The sequence below is a fragment of the Urocitellus parryii genome, chromosome 5 (assembly GCF_045843805.1).
Source record: "Urocitellus parryii isolate mUroPar1 chromosome 5, mUroPar1.hap1, whole genome shotgun sequence".
NCBI lineage: Eukaryota > Metazoa > Chordata > Mammalia > Rodentia > Sciuridae > Urocitellus > Urocitellus parryii.
This window is the reverse complement of record NC_135535.1, coordinates 37,190,049-37,210,417: the sequence shown is the minus strand read 5'-3', so window position 1 is coordinate 37,210,417 and position 20,369 is coordinate 37,190,049. Positions and strand designations below refer to the sequence as shown.

General features: G+C 34.8%; 1 protein-coding gene across 1 annotated transcript in view; it reads left to right on the top strand.

Annotated features, from left to right (window-relative positions):
• Acss3 (acyl-CoA synthetase short chain family member 3) overlaps nucleotides 1–20,369 on the top strand; it is a 166,165-nt gene that overhangs the window by 114,578 nt on the left and 31,218 nt on the right. The window contains exons 9-10 of the mRNA XM_026391412.2: nucleotides 4,615–4,718; nucleotides 18,883–18,978. Of these exons, the coding sequence (XP_026247197.1) occupies nucleotides 4,615–4,718; nucleotides 18,883–18,978 (200 nt within the window). The remainder of the gene's footprint in view (nucleotides 1–4,614; nucleotides 4,719–18,882; nucleotides 18,979–20,369) is intronic.

Below are 20,369 nucleotides of genomic sequence, written 5' to 3'. Positions count from 1 at the left end.
ACTCCACTAAAATATAAAACCTTGAAGACAAATTTCTAGAGGCATATGATTAACCCAAACTGAGTCAAGAAGACATACACAATTTAAACAGATCAATTTCAAGCAAGGAAATAGGAGCTGCCATCAAAAACTTATCAACCAAGAAAAAAAAAAATATATATATATATATATATATTGCATTTTCTAAGACTTGCTTTGTGGCACAACCTATGGTCTATTTTGGAGAAGAATCCATGTGCTGCTGAGAAGAAAATGTATTCACTCATTGATGGGTGGAATATTCTATATACATCTGTTAAATCCACATTATTAATTGTCTTATTGAGTTCTATAGTTTCTTTGTTTAATTTTTGTTTGAAAAATATATCCGGTGGTAAGAGAGGTGCATTAAAGTCATCCAGATTATTGTCCTGTGCTCTATTTGGTTCTTGATTTTGAGTAGAGTTTGTTTGATGATGTATGAATCCCTTAAGCAGTATGAAATGTCCTTCTTTATCCCTTTTCACTAGCTTTGGTTTTGAAGTCCACCTTATCTGATATGAGGATGGAAACCCCTTGTTGTTTACATGGTCAATGTAAGTGGTACGTGTTTTCCCACTCTTTCACCTTCATCTGTGGATGTCTTTTCCTGTGAGATGAGTCTCTTGAAGGCAACATATTGTTAGGTCTTTTTTTTAAAAAAAATCCAATCTGTCAGTCTATGTCTTTTAATTAATGAGTTTAGATCATTCACATCCAGAGTTATTATTGAAATATGATTTGTATTCCCGGACATTTTGGTTTATTTTTGGTTTTTAACTTGACTTGTTTTCTCCTTTGATTGGCCTTTCCTTTAGTGTAGTTCCTCCCTTTGCTGATTTTCATTGTTGTTTTTCATTTCCTCCTCCTGAAATATTTTGCTGAGGATGCTATGTAGTTGAAGCTTTCTCGCTGTAAATTATTTTAACTTTTGTTTATCATGAAAGGTTTTTATTTTGTTATCAAATCTGAAGCTTAATTTTGCTGGGTATAAGATTCTTGGTTGTCATCCATTTTCTTTCAGAGCTTGGTATGTGTTGTTCCAGTACTTTAATGTACTTTTAAAACCTAATATAGAAATACATTTCTACTACATCAGTTTCTGTCAGATAAAGTTGTATTGTACAATCTAAATTTTAATCACAACTTACAAATGTATGCATTTGATTACTTAACTTTTATCTCAAATTCCAAATATATATGGTGTTTGTCAAAATTTATGACTTATCTTTTTCTAGTTTCTACCCTTTTTTAGTCTTTCTTCTTGCTTTCCCATTCTCATTTTGACACCATCTCCCTTCCTATTCTCAAGATTTCAGTGTTATTCCAGTAGATTTGCATGCTGCAAAGGGCACTCACCATAATCATTTGAATGATTTTTTTTTTAACAATTCTAATTCTGGGATCTTTTCTAATACGGAATTTGAAGTTATGCTTCTCTGTCTTTACAAAGACATTTAAACATCACCTTTGGTATTTATCCTGTCAAAAAAAAATGGCTTTTAGATAATTTGGGGCATACAATTGGGAAATATGACATGGGGTAGCCAGTCAAAAACTTTTGACAGTGTGATGTCCCTTTATAGTCATATGAATATGCTAAATTATTAAACCAGACTAAACCCCAAATTTTCCAAAACTATTTGATGATAGTCAACTTAGAGACACATTAAGTAATATTGTCTTAGCCATATTTAATAGAAACTGCATACCCACACCTGTACATGTGCATACATCTAAGTCAAAAGAAATTACTGACATAATGACTTGATTAAGAATTGTGTATAGAGTATTAAATTAAAAATTGTCTCAATCTGGGCTAGATGTAAGAATTCTGTTTTTTTTTTTTTTCTTTCAGAGAGTCATGATCTTCCTCTACACTGTCCCATATGGTAGCCACTAAACCCTCTCGGGCTTCTGAGCTCTTTAAATGTGTTAAGTCTAAATTGAGACTTGGCACGCCAGACAGACAGGAAGATGTTTCACTAGTAATTTTTATATTTATTACATGTTGAAATAGTAACATTTTAGATAAATTTGGTTTAATAAAATATTAAAAAGTACTCATTCGAAGTGGGTGCCATGGGTGCACACCTGTAATCCCAGCAATTTATGAGACGAGGCAGGAGGATCACAAGTGTAAGGCCAGCCCAACTGACTTAGTAAGATCGTGTCTTAAAATTAAAAAAAAAAAAAATTAAAAGGGGCTGAGAATGGAGCTCAGTGGTAGAGTACCCCTGAATTCAATCTGCAATACCATTAAAAAATTAATTTAACTTTATTCTTCTCACATCTCTGAATGTAACTACTTGAAAATTTTAAGCTATGACACTTCTTGCATTTGTAGCTCTCATTATATTTAATTAGACCATACCAATCTAAGTCTCATGATTCCAACTGCATCATCCATCATCCCCTCCAAAATAAGATACCATGATTAAATAATTTTGTCTCCTGGGTATCAATATATTCAGAGACATTGATCCTTTATCCTCAGAAAATACAGAGAGCAGTAACAGTACATTGTTTTGCACAATTTAACTAAAACCTCTTTTGACACTTTTATGTACAAATAAATTCATCTGCCAATGAAAATTACCAAGAATAATTTCTCGTGGTAGCATTTCAAGTGCAGATGTCATTTATCAGTGATTCATTTATACTTAGAAATTAATTAACATGTTTTCAATAACTTGTCTGCAACTAGGATTTTCTCTTTAAACTTTCACCTTTTCTCTTACTGAGGCCAAACTGCATTTTTGGAGCTAAGATTATTGATAAAATTTAGGGGTGATGTTAAGGTAAAGCTGGCAACCTAATATATTAGCCCATCTTTTATTGAAGTTTGTGCTAGTTATTTGTAACACTGTTTCCCCTTCTTCAGAGGTCTTCAAGAGACTTTAGTTTACAAGTCATGGGCTTCCTCTCTACTGTCCATACTACAGTCCTTGAGTGATTTGTGCTATCTTGACAATGATCCTTTTATTAACATAATTTTACTTCTCCCAGTATTTTTCCATGCTATAGCCTCTTGGTCACTAAACAATATCATCTCTCAGAATAAACACATTTTTAAAGTCTCTAAGTTTAAAATTGCCCTGTATAAGAACTATACTGTTTTACTGTTTCTACCCTCATTTTCAACAAAACTTTTATTTATTTTTATGACTTCTGGTCTTTCACCCCATTATTTATTCTGATGTTTCTTTTCCATTCTGGTTGTTACTGTGTTACTGCCCACTCTGCTTGCTTGTCTAGATTTTTCAGGCATCCTCCCCAGTACTGAGCTGCCAGCCCTTCTCTTCTGTATCACACCCAACCTGTGCTGTCTTAGGCTGCCAGTTGAGTCCATGGAAGCCAACTTTTATTTACCCCATTCACTTTTATGCGATGAACTTGAAATTTCCTAAAATAGCCATTCCAGAACTTTTCTCTCCTCCCATCACAGTACCATACTCAATTGTTTATACACTTAGAAACCAACATGGTTTCTCTTTTCATTAAAAGAATAAGATCAACTGGCAAATATTTTGCCAACCCCCACCTCCATCTCTGTACTTATCATTCTGAGCCTCTGGAAACTTAAATAAAAATTCCACACACCATGGTCGTTACTGGGTTCATAAAGATGAATGCTCCTAAGGAACTCATAGTTCAGTGTGGCATATAGACAAAAAATGAAAAAATGCTGAATGAAATATATGTTTATGGCAGATAGAATATTTTTGGTGCAGAGGTAGGAATATTTGAATCTTCATGACTCTTCATGAAATTTATAAGAATTAAGTTACTAATAGGATCTCTTTGGTGGCAGGTTACATTAAGATGAACATGTGGGTTTCTGTTTGTTGAATATAACTTTTTTTATTTTGATGATAACAAAGAGGGAGAAATAGCCATTATGTCAATTAACTAGGAGTAGAGTCAACTCAATTCTATTTGCTATTTAATTCTTTCTGGTCTGTGACATGGTTCTCTCTATCAAAACTTCTAAATCTTCTTTTATCTCTTTGTATCCCTATATATATATATATATTTTTTTTTTTTTTGATGAGAGTCTCTTTGACCTGGAAGGTAACAATAACATTTACATCAGCTGTTTTTTTAATGATTTTGAAATAAGGTTAACATGTTCTTGAGATTAAAATTACCTTTACAAGAAGAACTCATAAGAAGGAATAACTGCTTTATATTTTTGAGCATATCTGTTGCCTCCGCTAATACTTGTGAGTATATTTTTGTTCTTATCCTTTAGGAGAATATAGCAATCAACACTGATGATAAAATTAGCAGGGGTAGTGTCAAGGAGAAAAAGGTCTTCATATTTGATCATTAGAAAAATACTACAGATAGGTTACTAACATCAACTGAGTTGCTCTTCTCAAACTTGAGAAGCTGTAGCTGTGAATTCTGCTTTTTAAGCACCCTGGGATTTGTGTTTGGTTGCATTTGGGTCAAAACAAGTAATATCTCTTGGCTATTTTCCTCTGACATAGTTCACTCAATTAAATTTGGCAATATTGTTAAAATGTAGGTGAAATAATTTAGATTTCTTTTCAAGGAATAATTTGAATTTGCTGTTTCTCTCATATTCAGATTCAAAACATTATTTGTGGCTGGAGAACGATGTGATGTGGAGACTCTGGAATGGTCCAAAAAGGTCTTCAGAGTGCCTGTCCTAGACCATTGGTGGCAAACTGGTGAGTGTTTTCCAAACGTGTATGTAGATACTGCTGAAATGTTCAAAATTTCTCAAAGACTGGAGAAGAACTTAAGCTATGATTATCAGGCACCAAATCAGGATTCAGGTAGTTCTTGTTTCAGTAGGAATAAGCAATTCTTTGACTGTCATATTGTTAATATGTAACAATACAATGCATAAGTGACACTGGGCCCGCCATTTTCTTGGTCCATAGAGAAAAGCACTAAAGACCACTTTACCTTTCTTTCCTTCTTAGCTTCTCATGTCCTATCTATTGCCACATCTCAGATTTCCCTTTGCAGTATCTATGGCATTCATCCCACTTTCAATGTTCACATTGCCTTGGAGCTGTGGCAGTGGTGTTATCATCTGCCTTGGTTTTAATTATCCTCATCGCTCATCTCTGTTCTTCCTGCAGTCTTATCCACCCTGCACACTGCTCCCACAGTTCCTGCAGTTCCTGCCATAGGAGTCTGTGCCATCTTTCCTGTGTCTTATAAAATCTAATTTCTCTTCTGCCTAGCCTTCAGGCAGAAAAATTTATTTTTCTCAAAAACAATTATCATAATACATATAATTTATTTGTTTACTAATTTTGTTTATTCTCTGTTTTTCTTATACTAAGTGGCCCTCGGGAAAAACATATTCTTATTAAAGAGTTGGAATGTAAACTGTAAAACAAGCAAACAGAAAAAAAAATCTCCTTTTTTTTTTTTGAGGGATTTTGTGTGTTTTTAAGAGTAGGTAGGTGTTGTTTTGGAGGCTATTTTCCTCCTCACTTAAGTGTAGAGATTTTTTTTTTTTTCCATTTGACTCACTGAAAGATCTATGGGAGCCTTGTAGCCTTCATATGCACACATTTTAGTGGATTTCCACTTTGTTCATTGAATTAGACAGGACTTTTTATATTAGTACTTTCAGCACTTCTATTTTCTGAGTATCTGGGGATAGAAAATCAAATTTGTATTAAAAATTAATCTTTCTTTGCAAAAATTAGATCTGATTTTAAATATGATTACTGTCTAGAAGATCGAGTAGGTAACGAAAGTTGAAGATCATGTTTTATATTTTTGATCTTCTTGAGTCTGAGGAATTGTGCTTCTTATGTTATCTCTTTGGATATTACTCTTAGGAAAACATGTTTTCCATATCTTTTGTAATATGAAATAGAAAATGAATGATCAGAGCAATAGAAAAATTCCTTACATCGATGAAAATCACAGAGAGGGTTTCTATTATCTCTTGTTTTATTTACTAAAGGAAAAATTACTTATCTAAGTTCAGATTTATAACTGTTTAGAAAATTCAGAAAATAGAACTGCATTGGGACAAAAATCAATGTATACATAGAAGTATATAAAAACGACTGAGGAATTATTACCTTTGCAATATTGTATAGATGTATTCCCTATTATTCAGTAAAGTTTTAACACTTATTTCCTAGACATGAATTGAATAGAATGTCATGTCTGACAGTTTTCCTTAGCTGGTCAAAATGGGAGGATTTCTTTTCACCCACAAGTGACCTTACATAATGGAGTGACCTTCTCACCCTCAAGTGTGTGCATGAGAGTTTTGTTTTTCCTCTTTAAATGTGACTATGGTGAAGCTTGCTGAAGGAAACCTGCACATTCAAAAATAAAATTATGATTTGCTTTTTCTTGTAGACATCTTTGTACATGATAGTTTGTGTAGATGTATGTAGTTAGTGCATTCAGGCTTAACAAAGAAACTCACTGAAGCCTGTGAAATAAGCACATGAGGTCTCTCGTGGGTACTGAGTTTCATGTGAATTTGCAATTTTTCTTTAATGTATTGTTCAGAGGTAATTAATAGCCACATTGTGCTGTGTGCTGTTATTGTAATCAGGTTGGAATAGGCTGCTCCTTTACTGTGGAAAACAGGGGTTTCTACTTGTAGAAGGACTGCTTCCTTCCATTCTTTACCCTGTCCTCCAATTTGATTTTATAGCTTTTTCTCAATTAAATTACAGAAATACATATATATTGAACAGCTAGGCAGACAGATAAGAATATAGATAGATGATAAATAATTTTGTACTTACGAAAGAATTTTGACCTAGGTGATGCATGTGTTAGCTACTAAGAGAAAACCTAGGTAGAATCTTTATTTGCATGGGAAAAATTCAATTTATCATTTCCAAGGTTGAGGTAACTGTAAAGTGATACTGATGTTCAGCATTTGCAATATTTTTCTTAAAGTAATATTAAATTAATATACAATTTTTGGGGGGCAAAAGTTAATAACTCTTAGGGAAACTCTTAGGGAAAGAAAAAAATATATTTCTAAGCCACTGAGGAATTTTCTAGCGTTTTACATATTAAATAGATGGTGGCACATTTCCCCAAGGGGCCAGCTGGTGACGATGGATAGTGTGAAGCGGGAAGTTAGGCTTTGACCAAATAATACTTTCCTTTATTTCAATTTTCAGTCTTCTACAGGACCTACTCTTTATTGCAATTGACTTAAAAATTGATATTTTTATGTTTGCACACTTTTATAAGTCTTCCATGTATGTCTGAATAATTCATGAATTTGCTCTTTGATTACATTAATATATTTGTATAAATGAGCTGTTTGAAAATTGTAATGTCTGATTTGAAATTAGTAAGGGGTATGTTAAGTAACTAAAATTTATGAATAAAAATTGATTGGCTCCTCTGACTTAGGTTGTAAGAAGGAACTCTACAGTCAATCTATTTATGTTACCAGGCTGTTGGTTACCTAGGTGTAATTTGTATTGATAACATAGACTTTTAATGACTAATATCCTCCTTTGATCCATTAATTCTAATGTTCTTGATGTTTAATTTAAATGATATCTAAGATTCTAAATTGAAAATTAATCTGTGAAGAGGGCTGGGGATATAGCTCAGTTGGTAGAGTGCTCGCCTTGCACGCACAAGGCCCTGGGTTCAATCCCCAGCACCACCAGCACCAAATAAATAAATAAATAAATAAAAATAAAATTAATCTGTAAAAAATCCAAAAACAGTTCAGCAACCTCCATCTCTCGTAGGAGTATCTTAATACAGACTTATTGCTATTTAAGACCACTGAAGCATTAAGCTCTTGCTTTGGATTGTAATCATTTAAGTAATTCTGTAGTAAAAGAAACAGGTTTTACTGAGTTTCAAGAGGAAGGTTGTACTCATTGGATTCAGCAATCTGTATAAAAGTTGAATTTCTATTCACTCAGATGTTTTATTTTCCAGTTAATTTATATGTAAGTTGATGTAAAACTTCTGGATTATCATAATCATTTTTACATAGAAATAGAGAAACAGAGGTGCTGCAATCATAATTTAAAAAGGGAAAATTAAGAGAATTGAAAATTGTTCAATTAAAATATGGTAATTCATATACAAAAAATGAACAGCCAGGACTTCATTATCCTTGGTTGCAGAGTCCCCAGACAAAACTCTGCATTGTCATACTTTTTTTTTTTTTAAGTGCTGAGAGGAGCTTTTATAAAGATCAGACAGGAAACATAATTTTAGAAGGAAAGAACTGTCAGGGAAGTCCATGGTGTTCTTTGCAAGTATTATTTTTTTGTGAATCAAGATGACTATAATGAAATTCAGCTCCTTATAAGTAAATAACCTAATGTGGAAAATAAAAGATTCCTTAAATTTTAGAGACTCACTATTAAAACAAAATACAGTAGACCTTCTTCTCCCTTTTTGAGGTGTTCTCCTTACCTTCCTACTTTCTTCCTTTCTTCATCCTATTTGCTATTAGACATGGTATTTGTTTAGAAATTATTGTAAAAGGACATCTTGAGCTCTCAATTTTTAGTTTTCCACCTAGCATGCTAGGTGGAAACACTTAATCCTATCACTTGGTGTCAGTAAGTTACATAAAGACAAATGACTACAAACCTGGGATACTTAAGTTCCACAATGACTTTTATAATGGAAAATTTGGTGAAGGTTTTAGATCACCAGCATTTATGATTCTTTCCACCTGTCGGTTGGACATTATCTCTGTAGTTCCCATCAGAAGATATAGTGCTCAAATAAAAAGTGTTTCAACTGTCTTGTGTCCAGGTAGTGATGACATAATTAAAATGAGGTACTGACTACCAACTCCAGCAGCATTAGATGACATTGTTTGTTTTATTTTCATCCTATAATAGAGAAGTAAAATTCTTCGTGGAATTTTAAAAACCCTAAAGAGGGATTTCAATGAGAAAATAATAGTCATCTAATAGAGACATTAGTGATGAAGTTACTGATTTTACTTTATCTGCCTTGAGCCATCTTTGCTGAGTTCTTACATCTTGAAGTAATCAGACTATTTTTCTCAACTTGATTGAACTCCTACAGTTTTAATTGCAATTGCAGTTCTGAAGTAACTGTAGTCTATATACAACTGAAATCCTCCTCCTTTGAGGAGGAAATTGGTAATTCTGTATTTTATTAAAGTGGACCCAAGGCTCCAGCAAGCTTCAATCATGCCAGTTCTTACATCAAAATCATTATTCCAAAGGGCACTTATACATTAATGTCATGTTTTTAAAGTGCCTCATGGCTACTTGACATAACAGTCTTTATTTTGCACAATTTGGTGAGATGTACTTCTTTAGATCGGGCAATTGGGACAAGACTTTTAACCACAGAAGTTGATTAGACTGACCAAATTCATTCCTTATCCTTAGGTCTACCTGCAGAAGATCCATTAGCCCAGAGTGTTTTATTTTTTTTAAAGAAAGTAATGCATTTTATTTACAAGAAAGAAAATCACAAAATAGGATAATTAATTATAGTTTGGTAGAAAATATCCTAAGCCAAGACCTTTAAGGGAAATGTTAAAGGCATGACTATTGCACTGTCTCATTCCTCCTAAGCAAACTGTGAAACGCTAGCCAGTATCCAAGAGTTTGATTCATAGGATGCTGAAGTCCAAGTCACTTTTTTTTTGCTGGGCCATTCATTTCATTTGTTATCATTGGATTTTCAGATAATTCTACCTCAGGTGTCTGTATTGGTATACTTATTAGAGAGAAATTTTAATCTGTCAGTCTATAGTTCTAAGTTTAGTTTACTATAGGGAATTTTTTTTCATCTCTGGAATTCAGTACTGAAAGCTATACAATTCTATTTCTTCCTTTTTTTTTCTTTTTTCTTCTTTTTTTCATTTCACCACCATGTGCTAGATGTGTGACTTTCATCCAATTTAAACATACTTAGCTAGTACCCCATGCAAAGTCTCATGAATTTTAGAGCAAAATGCTTTCCTAGAGTTGAGGCACATGAAGCTCTATTTGATTGACACAGCAGTGAAGAAAGTGTCCTCCTGGTGGCTTTACCTTGAGGACTCTATTTACAAACTTATTCTCCATGGATTGGGTGCCACTAGCTACTAGTAAATGTTCCTCTGGCTGCAGATCTATGATCAAATTCTTTCTGTCAACAATCAAGTGCTGCTTTATAAATTTTCCCTTTTGTTGTTTTCTGCTTCTGAGTTTTGTTTTAGTGTTTCTATCAAATTTGGACTATTGTGACTGAATTTCTTTAAAGTGCATGCCTATATATGGATTGACGTAGTGTGAAATGCACTCTATGGAACCTAAAGGGTAGGTCGGACTGACTGATAATGCTATTGTCCCACAAACTGAGTTGTTCAGGAGATAACCTTATGCTACTAACTAATAGTAGAATGCAGTCTTTCAGTAATGGGAATTAGTTGCAACTGCCTAATGCATTTTGTTTTTCACAACTTAGGTTACTTAGGAGTCAGAAATAAATTAATCTTTTTTTTCATTCATGGAAAATATATTTTAGATAGCTTAGCATGAAAAGCTGTGATGGGGGAAACAGTTACACAGACACAGTGTCATCTCGGCAATGTGCAACAAGAGATGCTGTGACAGTACCCATCTGGTGAGAGAGAGAAAACGTCTTAACGTCATCACTGTTGCCTGGTTACAGCATTTTTCCCCCCTCATCTACAGCTGTTTTCATTAGTTTAAAGTAGGTGACTTTTAATAATAATTTGAGAAGCAGGAGCTTAAAGGTAAGCTACATGAATTTGGTTAGTAGAGGGAAAGATCTTTTTTGAATTGTAAGGCATGTTTGGCAAGACTTTCTCTTTTTAAAAGTGAATAACTGTTTACAAATTGTTAATCCACCTGAAAGTGAATTCCCAAACCAAGCAGCATTCGTTGGTTCAGATATTTTCATCTTTACAGAATTGTAATGTGGAAAGAACATCAAGGTTTTTTTAAAAAAAAAAATACGATTACATGAATTAGTTAGGAGATATATAATTGTTTCTTAGAATCACTATTTTGCTCATTATTTTATTAGTGGTACTGTTTTGCCAAGAGATCAAACACTGGGAAATTGATTAATAATATAGTTGGTTTGGTCTTTGAAATAACATCTAATTAAATAACATTCTAATTCTCCTGCGATTGGCAAGGTTCACATTTAATCCACCATAGAAAGATGCAAATGTCATGTCTTTATAGATCTTCACAAAGACAGGAGTTTCTAAACATTTCCTTGGGGAGTCTTACTGTCTGGAAATTGGATTCCCTCTGTGTCATACAGAGCCCTACACTGGGGCCCACTGGCCATACAAAATAGTTCATAATTCCTCTTTTGCTGTCAATTTTAATTTGGAAAACAGCAGGTGACTATGCTTCTTGGGAAAGCAATGTGGTAGTCAAGAGTGGTATTGAATTATGATAAGACTGTACTTAAATCCTTGTTCCTCTATAGCCGTGAGCAAGTCCTTGATGTTCTGCTCAAGAGTTTCCTCATGGGCTTCAAGGAAAGCTCTAAATGAAGTGAAATATGCACAAGCAACCTAACAGAGTTCCTGGTCTGTAGTCAACACTCCATATGCAGTATTTTCCTTTGCTTATCTTTTCTGTGAATAACTCTTTGTGACTGTAAAGGCCATCTTTAGTATCCTGACCTATGGATATTCTGTGTATTTAAGAAACCTTAGAATCTAAGAGCTCTGTTTATCTATAGAGTTTAATTTCTTCAAGTCATCTTGCTTATTAGCATCAAAGCCAGAGCTCTCATTGTTCTGTGTGGCCCAGGTTCTCTTGGTATGTTTTATCTCATGCTTTCATTAATTCAGCTTTTCTTATCCAATTGAACTGCAGGCTATTTATGGACTTCTTCATTGAGTCATCCACAATATCGTGGAAAGGAAGTAGGATAAGACCAGTATCTCACAGCTTGAATAATGGTTTGCTTCTAGCAGAAAAATTCAAGTTGCTTTGAATTAAGTATTTTAAACTATAATCGCACTATCTCCTGAACACAAAGATTAAATTGATTATCTTTCACCAGTGGTCATCTCACTGTTTCTGCTTTCTTTTTGCTATCACCATTCAAGTTATTTATAGCTCACTGTGTAGATTCAGAGGTGGAGAGAGTGATTTCTGTACAAATTACCTCTCTTCGCATCATGATTAATACGACTCAGCAGTACCAGGCTGCTGAATTAATTTATCTTTAGTACTTCAGATTACAATATGGACTACCATCTTCTCAATCCACTTTGCCTAACTGTAGTGTTTCATAACCACCACAGATGCAGCAGGAGCCCCATATTTACTGAGCTAAGCTTCTGAAGTCACCACCATGTCCTTTCCCTTAATCTTTGCTTACATGTACTCTTTCTGTATTGTCTTTAATTTCCAAACCCAAAACTTTGGTGTTTAACCTGGACTTCTTCTTTCTCTTTTCCCAGATTTCAACAATGATCAAGACTTTTTCATGTTGGTATTTGGTTGTACCTTCCCAGTATCAGACTGCCAACATCTAACTAATTTATTGCTCTGAGTTTGGGTTATTAAATTGGTGCTCCAGATTGTGAAAGAGGAGATTTTTCTATAAAGTGATTCTGAGCTAATTGCCTCTACTAGTCTCATTATTTCAGTTATTGTTCCTTATCTGATACCCAAATTTCTTTACATGCCATGGAAAGTATTTAAAAATCTGACTCTGTTTACCTCTTTCACTTTTTCTTTCATCTCTCTTAGTCTGCCTACCACTACTAGGCTTTGCTCTGCTGAATAACACAAGGTCCCTTCTTGTTTTCATTCTAGAACTCCACACATATCACTGTTTGGTATACTATTCCACCTTTTTCCTCCAAAATAATTGTCTTTCAGTGAGTAGCATATACTTAATAAATACTTACTGAAAAGCTGACCTTTGACTATCATTCCAGAAATAAGAAAAGTTTGTAATAGAATTCTAACAGTAACATAGAATCTGTCCCTTCTTGAAGTTCTCTATTTCTCCTCTATGGTTCCTTTGGGGACTGCAGTCTGTGATTTTCCTATTTATTTCTTAAGAGCCCTGATCTCAATGATGAGAACTGTAGCCTAAAATCATATCAGAAATTTTTATTTACTAGCCAGCAAGCATTTCTTGAGCACAAAATGTCAGAGACTGGATTATCTGGTTCTGATGATACAATTGACTCTCAGGCACACAGAAAAAAAACATATTTCAGCTGCAGGCTAGGAGAATGCCTTTATGTAACTATATGCACAATTATTTTTGAGGATAGCACTCTATCTTCTAAAAAAAAGATTTTGCACTATTTTAGTGGCAAATGCTCTGAGTATGTATGACTACATAAAAAAATGTTACACCAAAAGCTGAACAAAAGGACCATATCATGATTTTGTGGAACTGGTGCTCTGTGTATTGTTGATAGAAATAACTCAGATGGTACTCAGTGGTGAGTAGGCTGGTTCAGAGGGTCTGAGTTGGCTTTATTCTACTTACTGCAGATGATGAGAGAGCTGGATTCACCCAGGACTACTAACTGGAATTGCTGCCCACAGCATGTGTAACTTTAAGGACTCAGGGTAGTAGACCCTCCATGCATGGAAGCTAAGGTGCTCCTTGAGATAGTGCTTGCCTATATCTGTCACAGTACCCACATCACTGTTGTCAAAGTAGTCCAAAAGTTACCATAAATTAAAGAGAGGAGACATAGAACCCACCTCTTGGTAGGAAGAATATTGAATAATTTTGGCCATATTGAATCTACCACTGTGCATAAATTGAATAGTTGTGCATTTAACTTTTGGGACATTTCATAATTTACACTTTACTTATCATTCAGATATAACTTTTGTTAATATTTTAATGTGTTTCTTGCCTAGATGTATACTGTGACTCAGCACATATTGTGAACCAAAAAAGTATTTTATTGTACAATCTGTTTTACTACATTTTTTTTAGAGAATATATTCTGAGATTTATTTTCAATCAGTAGACAGTCTTCTGTGGTAGTTGAATGGCCTTGCATTATTCCTTAATATGAAATCCTTCCTATTTTTGAACAATCTTCTAAACTCTAACATAAATAATACTATGAGGAACATACTTGTCACTAAATATAAACTGTAAGTATATCCTTGTATATATTCCTTGAGATGAAATAATTGGGTTAAAATTATGTGATTTTAGGACTATATGTAATTTTAGGACTTTTTGTAAGTGTTGTCAAATTACCTTTCAGAAATGCATAGATACATAGGTAGATAGATAACAAAATGATTGTTTTTAGTTTGTGTGGGCCATCTACCCATACAATTTGAATCCATCTACCACCTGAGTCCTAAGTACAATCTTGTGAATTGTCATAAGAATTGGTTTCTGATGTTCAGGGAGTCACAGGATCTATTACCCCATTATGCTAATGCAGGTCTATCTCTCTGCCTTTCCTCTCATTCATCTCTCTGGAAGTCGAAATATAATAAATCTGGCCGTAAAATTGTTGCAGTATTATGAAATGATTTTTCCCCTCACTTTATCTCTGACCTTATTTCCTATTAATACTTTCTGCTTTAACACATTGGTTGCCCCATTGTTCTAGAACACTCTAGGAAAAAGCCTACCTTGAGAACTTTGCTTTTGAGGGTCCCTCTTTCTATATATTTCTGTCCCATGTCCTCACTTCTTCCAGGTGTTGTCTCAAAGGTCACTTTCTTGAGCTGGAAGATCATTCCTGCCCAAACAATATAAAATTGCAACCTCTTGTGACATTTTATAACTCTGACTTTGCCTTAGTTTTTTTTCATAGCATTTATCATTCTTTAATATATATTTTAATTTTGTATATTGTATATTGCTTGTCTCCCCAACTAGAATGTGAACTCCATGAGGGTAAGGATTTGAGTCACTTTGGTTTATTGCTGTATCCTCATATCCTTAGTTCTTAAAATAGCAGCTATTCAAGTGAATGTTTGCTAATTAAGTGAACTATACCACCACTGCTTCCATTTGCAGATATGACAGCCTGTTCTCACTCCCTGCCATAAGGAATTTTCTTCCTCTGCTGAGACTTAGTCTAGGTGACCCACACACCCTCTGTGTTTTCCATGACAACTTCAGGAGTGATTTACTTGCTTGTTATATTCATATACTTCTTTGAAATAGTCTGGACTAGGAAAAACTGTTTAATTTTTTTGACTAGGTCTGAGTATTTATCATATGTAAAAAGATTATTTCATTTTCTCCCTATAGTCTTATGGTTGGATTAAATACAATAATATGAACAACAACAACAACAACAAACACCTGGCAATGTGCATAGCATAATCATTTTTGAAATATTATGTCTGTTAGTTCTTTCTTTTTTCCCCTTCAGTTAGAAGTGGTTTTTTTGTTGTTGTTGTTTGTTTGTTTGTTTTAAGGAAAATTGCATTGGGTGGCAACTCACCATGCAACAGAGTGAGGCAGTAAAGATTCTATGAGGTTTCTCTATTGGCCTCTGCAGATGAATGAGATAAATGTGCCTGTGTGACACTCTTCACATGTATTGGTTCTTTGCCATCCTCCTACTGGTTGTCTCTGATCTAAAGAGATTGTACTGGTGATTTGCTTAGTTTTTTTTTTAATTGCTTTTATTTTTTAAACACATGACAGTGGAATACATCACAATTCTTATTACACATACAGAACACAATTTTTCATATCTCTGTATATAAAGTATGTTCACACCAATTCATGTCTCCATACATGTTATTTGGATAATGATGTCCATCATGTTTCTCCATCATTGCTAATCCACTATCCCCTCCCTTCCCCTCCCACCCCTCTTCCCTGTCTAGAGTTCATCTATTCCTCCCATGTTCCCTCTCCCTACCCCACTATGATTGCTTAGTTTTACTTCTCTGAGTGTGGTTAGATATCTTTGTAAAGGTTGCTCCAAATGCAGTTTCCAATTCTCTTCCTTAAGGAGAATATTCTGGTTTGTTTAATGTAGCTATTTCCCACTCACAGCAGGACATCTGTACTTCCTCTCTCCCTAGATAACTGCTGGCCAGATAATTATAGCCTGGGTGGTGTGCAGCAGATGTTTTAGGAACATCTTTGAGATGGGGCTCTGAGAGCCATTAAGATTTTAGTTAAGAACTGCAGCCTGAGGGCTTTCTCTATCCAGAAAGTCTGTTCCGCACTTGGCCAGCTTGGGAGACTGGGTAGGTATGGGTCCACATGTAGGAATGTGTGCCACATGTGTGTATGTTTGTGCTGCAGATGGATCAGTCTTTGATCCTAGGATGTTCAGAGGTACAAAGAGAGAAACCAAAGTGTCTATCATGGCCTTTCTCATCCTGCTTTTATCCTAACGACGACTCCTTATTGGAGTCTTAGGAACCACCATTTTTTTTTTTTTTCTGATGGTATCTTCTGTACTTCAGGAGCAATAGCTCTGATTCAATACCTAAATAAATTCCAAAATAAGGTCAATAGGATACTTGAATTACGAATGTTCAAAGCATAAACTTATTTCATCTACTTCAAGTAACCTGAATGAATCATTCTTCTCAGTGCCTTTAAAATCTAGATTCAAGTTCATTATACAGAAAAACACACTTTTTGTAGCTGTATTGTAATCATAAACTAACAAAACAGCTGAAGGTTAAGAATAATAATCTCTATACAAAGATACTTAAGAATCTTGGGGAGGTGTAAGTGTCAGCCTACCCAGGCAGGGTTGGTGACAGTGTCTAGCTGATCCGTCCGTCCGTGTATCCTCCTCCATTTGAGACTGAGCTTCCTTCTCTCTCCCTTTCCACATTCACCTTCTCCCAGTGGGATAAGAACAAAGTGCTGACATCTTGTATAATAATCTACAAGATGGAATCAAGTTTGGAGAAGTTTGAGTTTTGTTGTTATGAGGTATTTTTCATTGTTTTTTGTTTTGTTTTGTTTTGTTCTCTCTCTAGGTGGTAGGTACTGGAGCCATAGGTGGGTGCCACTGGTGGTTCACTTGTAGATACTAGAGCCATCTGTTGACAAGTAGTGGAGACCTTCTGGTATCAAGTACTGTAGAGAGTTTAAACTCATATAATAAGAGTCCCCCTCTTCATAAACTAAATTGGGAAAAAAACATTTTTGAAAGAGGCTGATTTAGCAGCTACCTTCCACCAGGGTTGGAAGAGAAACAGAAGCAGGTTGAAGGGGTGATCTCCTTTCCTAATGTGTCCTCGTAGCCTCTGATCCTGTATGGAACAGAACTTGGCATCCTGTGGACCTTTAAACACTTCACTTATAAGGTTGCTTTCTGTCCTCTCTCTTACTCATGTCTCTCAAATCAATTTTGAAGGAGAGCCCAGGTGAATACCTAGACATTCAGAAATAAGATGAAATAGGACAAAGGAGAAAATGCTGTTAACCCTTCCAACCATGTGGATTTCCTTCTGTGCTTTGATTGTGCTGTGGGGTAAATATTGATTGTGCTGTGGGGTAAATATTGATTGTGCTGTGGGATAAATATTGCCTGGCTGTGGAATGCTATTTCATAAGGCTACTTCCCAATTTTTGTCATGATGTAAAACTATTTGTGAACTCACTGTTAAAACATCAGAATTATCTAGTTCTGGTGACTTTCTCAGCCTTAGCATTGAGCATATAGCTTAGCATCCTAAGCACTAGACTGTGACTTAGGAGCTATGTTTTCATGTTCAAGAGTCCATCTTCTGTTATTAATGCCAGATGAGCCACCATTTTTAAATGTGAATAATAAACTGAACTACTCTGGAAGGGTAAGGAACAGTCATAAATTCTTCCCATCATTCTAAGGTGAAATAAATGTATGGTAAATTATGGTTCACAGCATGGAAGAAGGAATACATTCTGCATATTTAGAAAGATGAATGTTTTCTAATTTTTTGGATTACTTTGTATATGATTGATTTGACAGTTAATCCCTTGCAGGTATTTTTGTGTATGTTTGTGAGTATAATGTTAAAACCGTAGTTCCCAAACTTTTCATATCAATGTCCTCTTATCCTCCCCTTCCATACATAAACATTTTATATCCTTAAGATTCTGGACACTCCAAATTTGTATTCAGGTATAACAAATGCATTCCTCCTTAAAAATTATCACTTTGGAACTATGGTTATCGGGAAATAGATGCTACTATTCTGGCTGTTTTAACTTGAGATGAAGAAAAGAAATTTAACACTTTTGTTAGTCTATGTAAGCTTATTATAACTTTATGGTCTTGATGAACTAGTATAGCATGAACATATGCCTTCCTATGTCTAGGGGCTTCTAGACATGCAGGGTCAACAGACCCAAAACGAGTTGCTAAAGCACTGACAGATTCAGTGTGAGATGCAGGGTCTTTAGGCAAGTGCAGTTGTTAGGAAATTAAAGCATGACATTGTTCGCACATTTATTTTAAAAACAAAGGAGGCTATTTAATTTAGAGAACAAGCTACAAAAACGTGAAATGTTTAGCCCTGAGCTATAATTTATAATGATATACATAATAACTTAGGTGAGTCAAGAGAAATCATCTTTCTAGTGATCTGGCTTTTAACCTTTGTTTTAAAAGCTTCACAGCCACAGCATTTTCTATTTTTCATGGCTCTCGATCTACCAACAAGCATAGTAGAGCAGCCTTTCTCCTCTTTAGAAGAAACACTACTATATACATTATTATAAATCTATACCTTTAAGTTTTAAAACTATAAAAACATTATAAATTATTGTATTGTTTTATTTTTAAATAATACATTTGAAATATTCATCTCTTCCTAATGCAAGTGAAGTACGAGGCAAACTAGGAGTGGTTAGAATGTGCATGCAGAAGCAGCATTACAATTCCACATTGAAACACTGCATTTCTTTCTTCAGAAACTGGATCTCCAATTACAGCATCATGCATTGGATTAGGTAACTCTAAAACACCTCCTCCAGGACAAGCAGGAAAATGTGTTCCAGGATACAATGGTAAGAAGTGACTGTAATCACTTTAAATATGTAATGTTAATAAATTTAAATATTTTCCTGCTCCTAGTATATATATTATACTTTATGAAATCTTCTATGTACTTAATAGGTATCTCATTGGATGAATGCACGGTAGCAGATGCCTGTAATCCTACTGGCTCAGGAGGCTGAGGCAGGAGGATCACAAGTTCAAAGCCAGCCTCAACAAAAGCAAGGTGCTAAGCAACTCACTGAGACCCTGTCTCTAAATAAAATACAGAATAGGGCTGGGGATGTGGTTTAGTAATCAAGTGGCCCTGAATTCAATCCCTGGTACCAAACAAAAAAAATGAATGTCTTAAATTTTTAAAAAATATTTGTTTTAGATGTAGGTGGATACAATAACCTTTATTTTGTTTTTATGTGATGCCGAGGATTAAACCCAGTGCCTCACATGTGTTGGGCGAGAGCTCTACCACTGAGCTACAACCTCAGCTCAAATGTCTTAATTTTTGCTGTCAAAAGTAACATGGTCTTCCAGGGACATGTTCTATCTAAATGGTTGTAACAGCAAAAGAACAATATCATTTATAAGGCACTTGAAGAATGTGGTGTGATATGACTGTGGGGAACATGTGCTATGTGCTCAATATTTGTGTACATCATTTCATTAATGTTGAAGCATATTTACTTTAGAGACACTGTAACCATTTAGAGATCAGTAGTGTGATACTCAAAGAGACTAAATAATTTTCCTAGGATAGCTTGACTGGTTAGCTCCTCAGGACAGTGTAAACCACTGTGTTTTATCTCATTTGTTTCTTGCTTTTGTTACAAAATTGGCTGCTGATTTCCTAATACATACTACTCTTAATTTAGGCATGAGGAGAAGGCTTTTTAATCATATTGGGTGAAAATAAGATGAGTAAGAGTTCTTTTTTGGGGGGGGGCGTACTGGGGATTGAATGTAGGGTGCTCCACCATTAAGCTGCATGCCTGGACCTTTTTATTTTTATTTTGAGACAGGATCTCCTCACTAAACTGTTGAGGCTGGCCTTAAACTTGCAATTTTCCTGCCTCACCCTCCCAAGTCACTGAAATTAGAGGTATGCACCACTATATCAGTCGAGTGAGGATTCTAAAAGAAAACATTTCTTTGATGCTGGCTTTAAGTAACAGAGGTATATTTTTGTATTTGTTTTAAAATTTATAGCAATCGGCATAATAGGTGAATAATTTCCCTTGGCTCCAATTCCTACTATATAAATATACAGCTAACTTTTCAAACATTTAGTTTTCATATTTCTGAATAAGAATGATATTTTTATATACTTTCTAAGGGGGCTGAATTGTGACATTATGGAGCAAAGCATTAACACAGTGCCTGGTCAATAGAAAGATGGAACAAATCT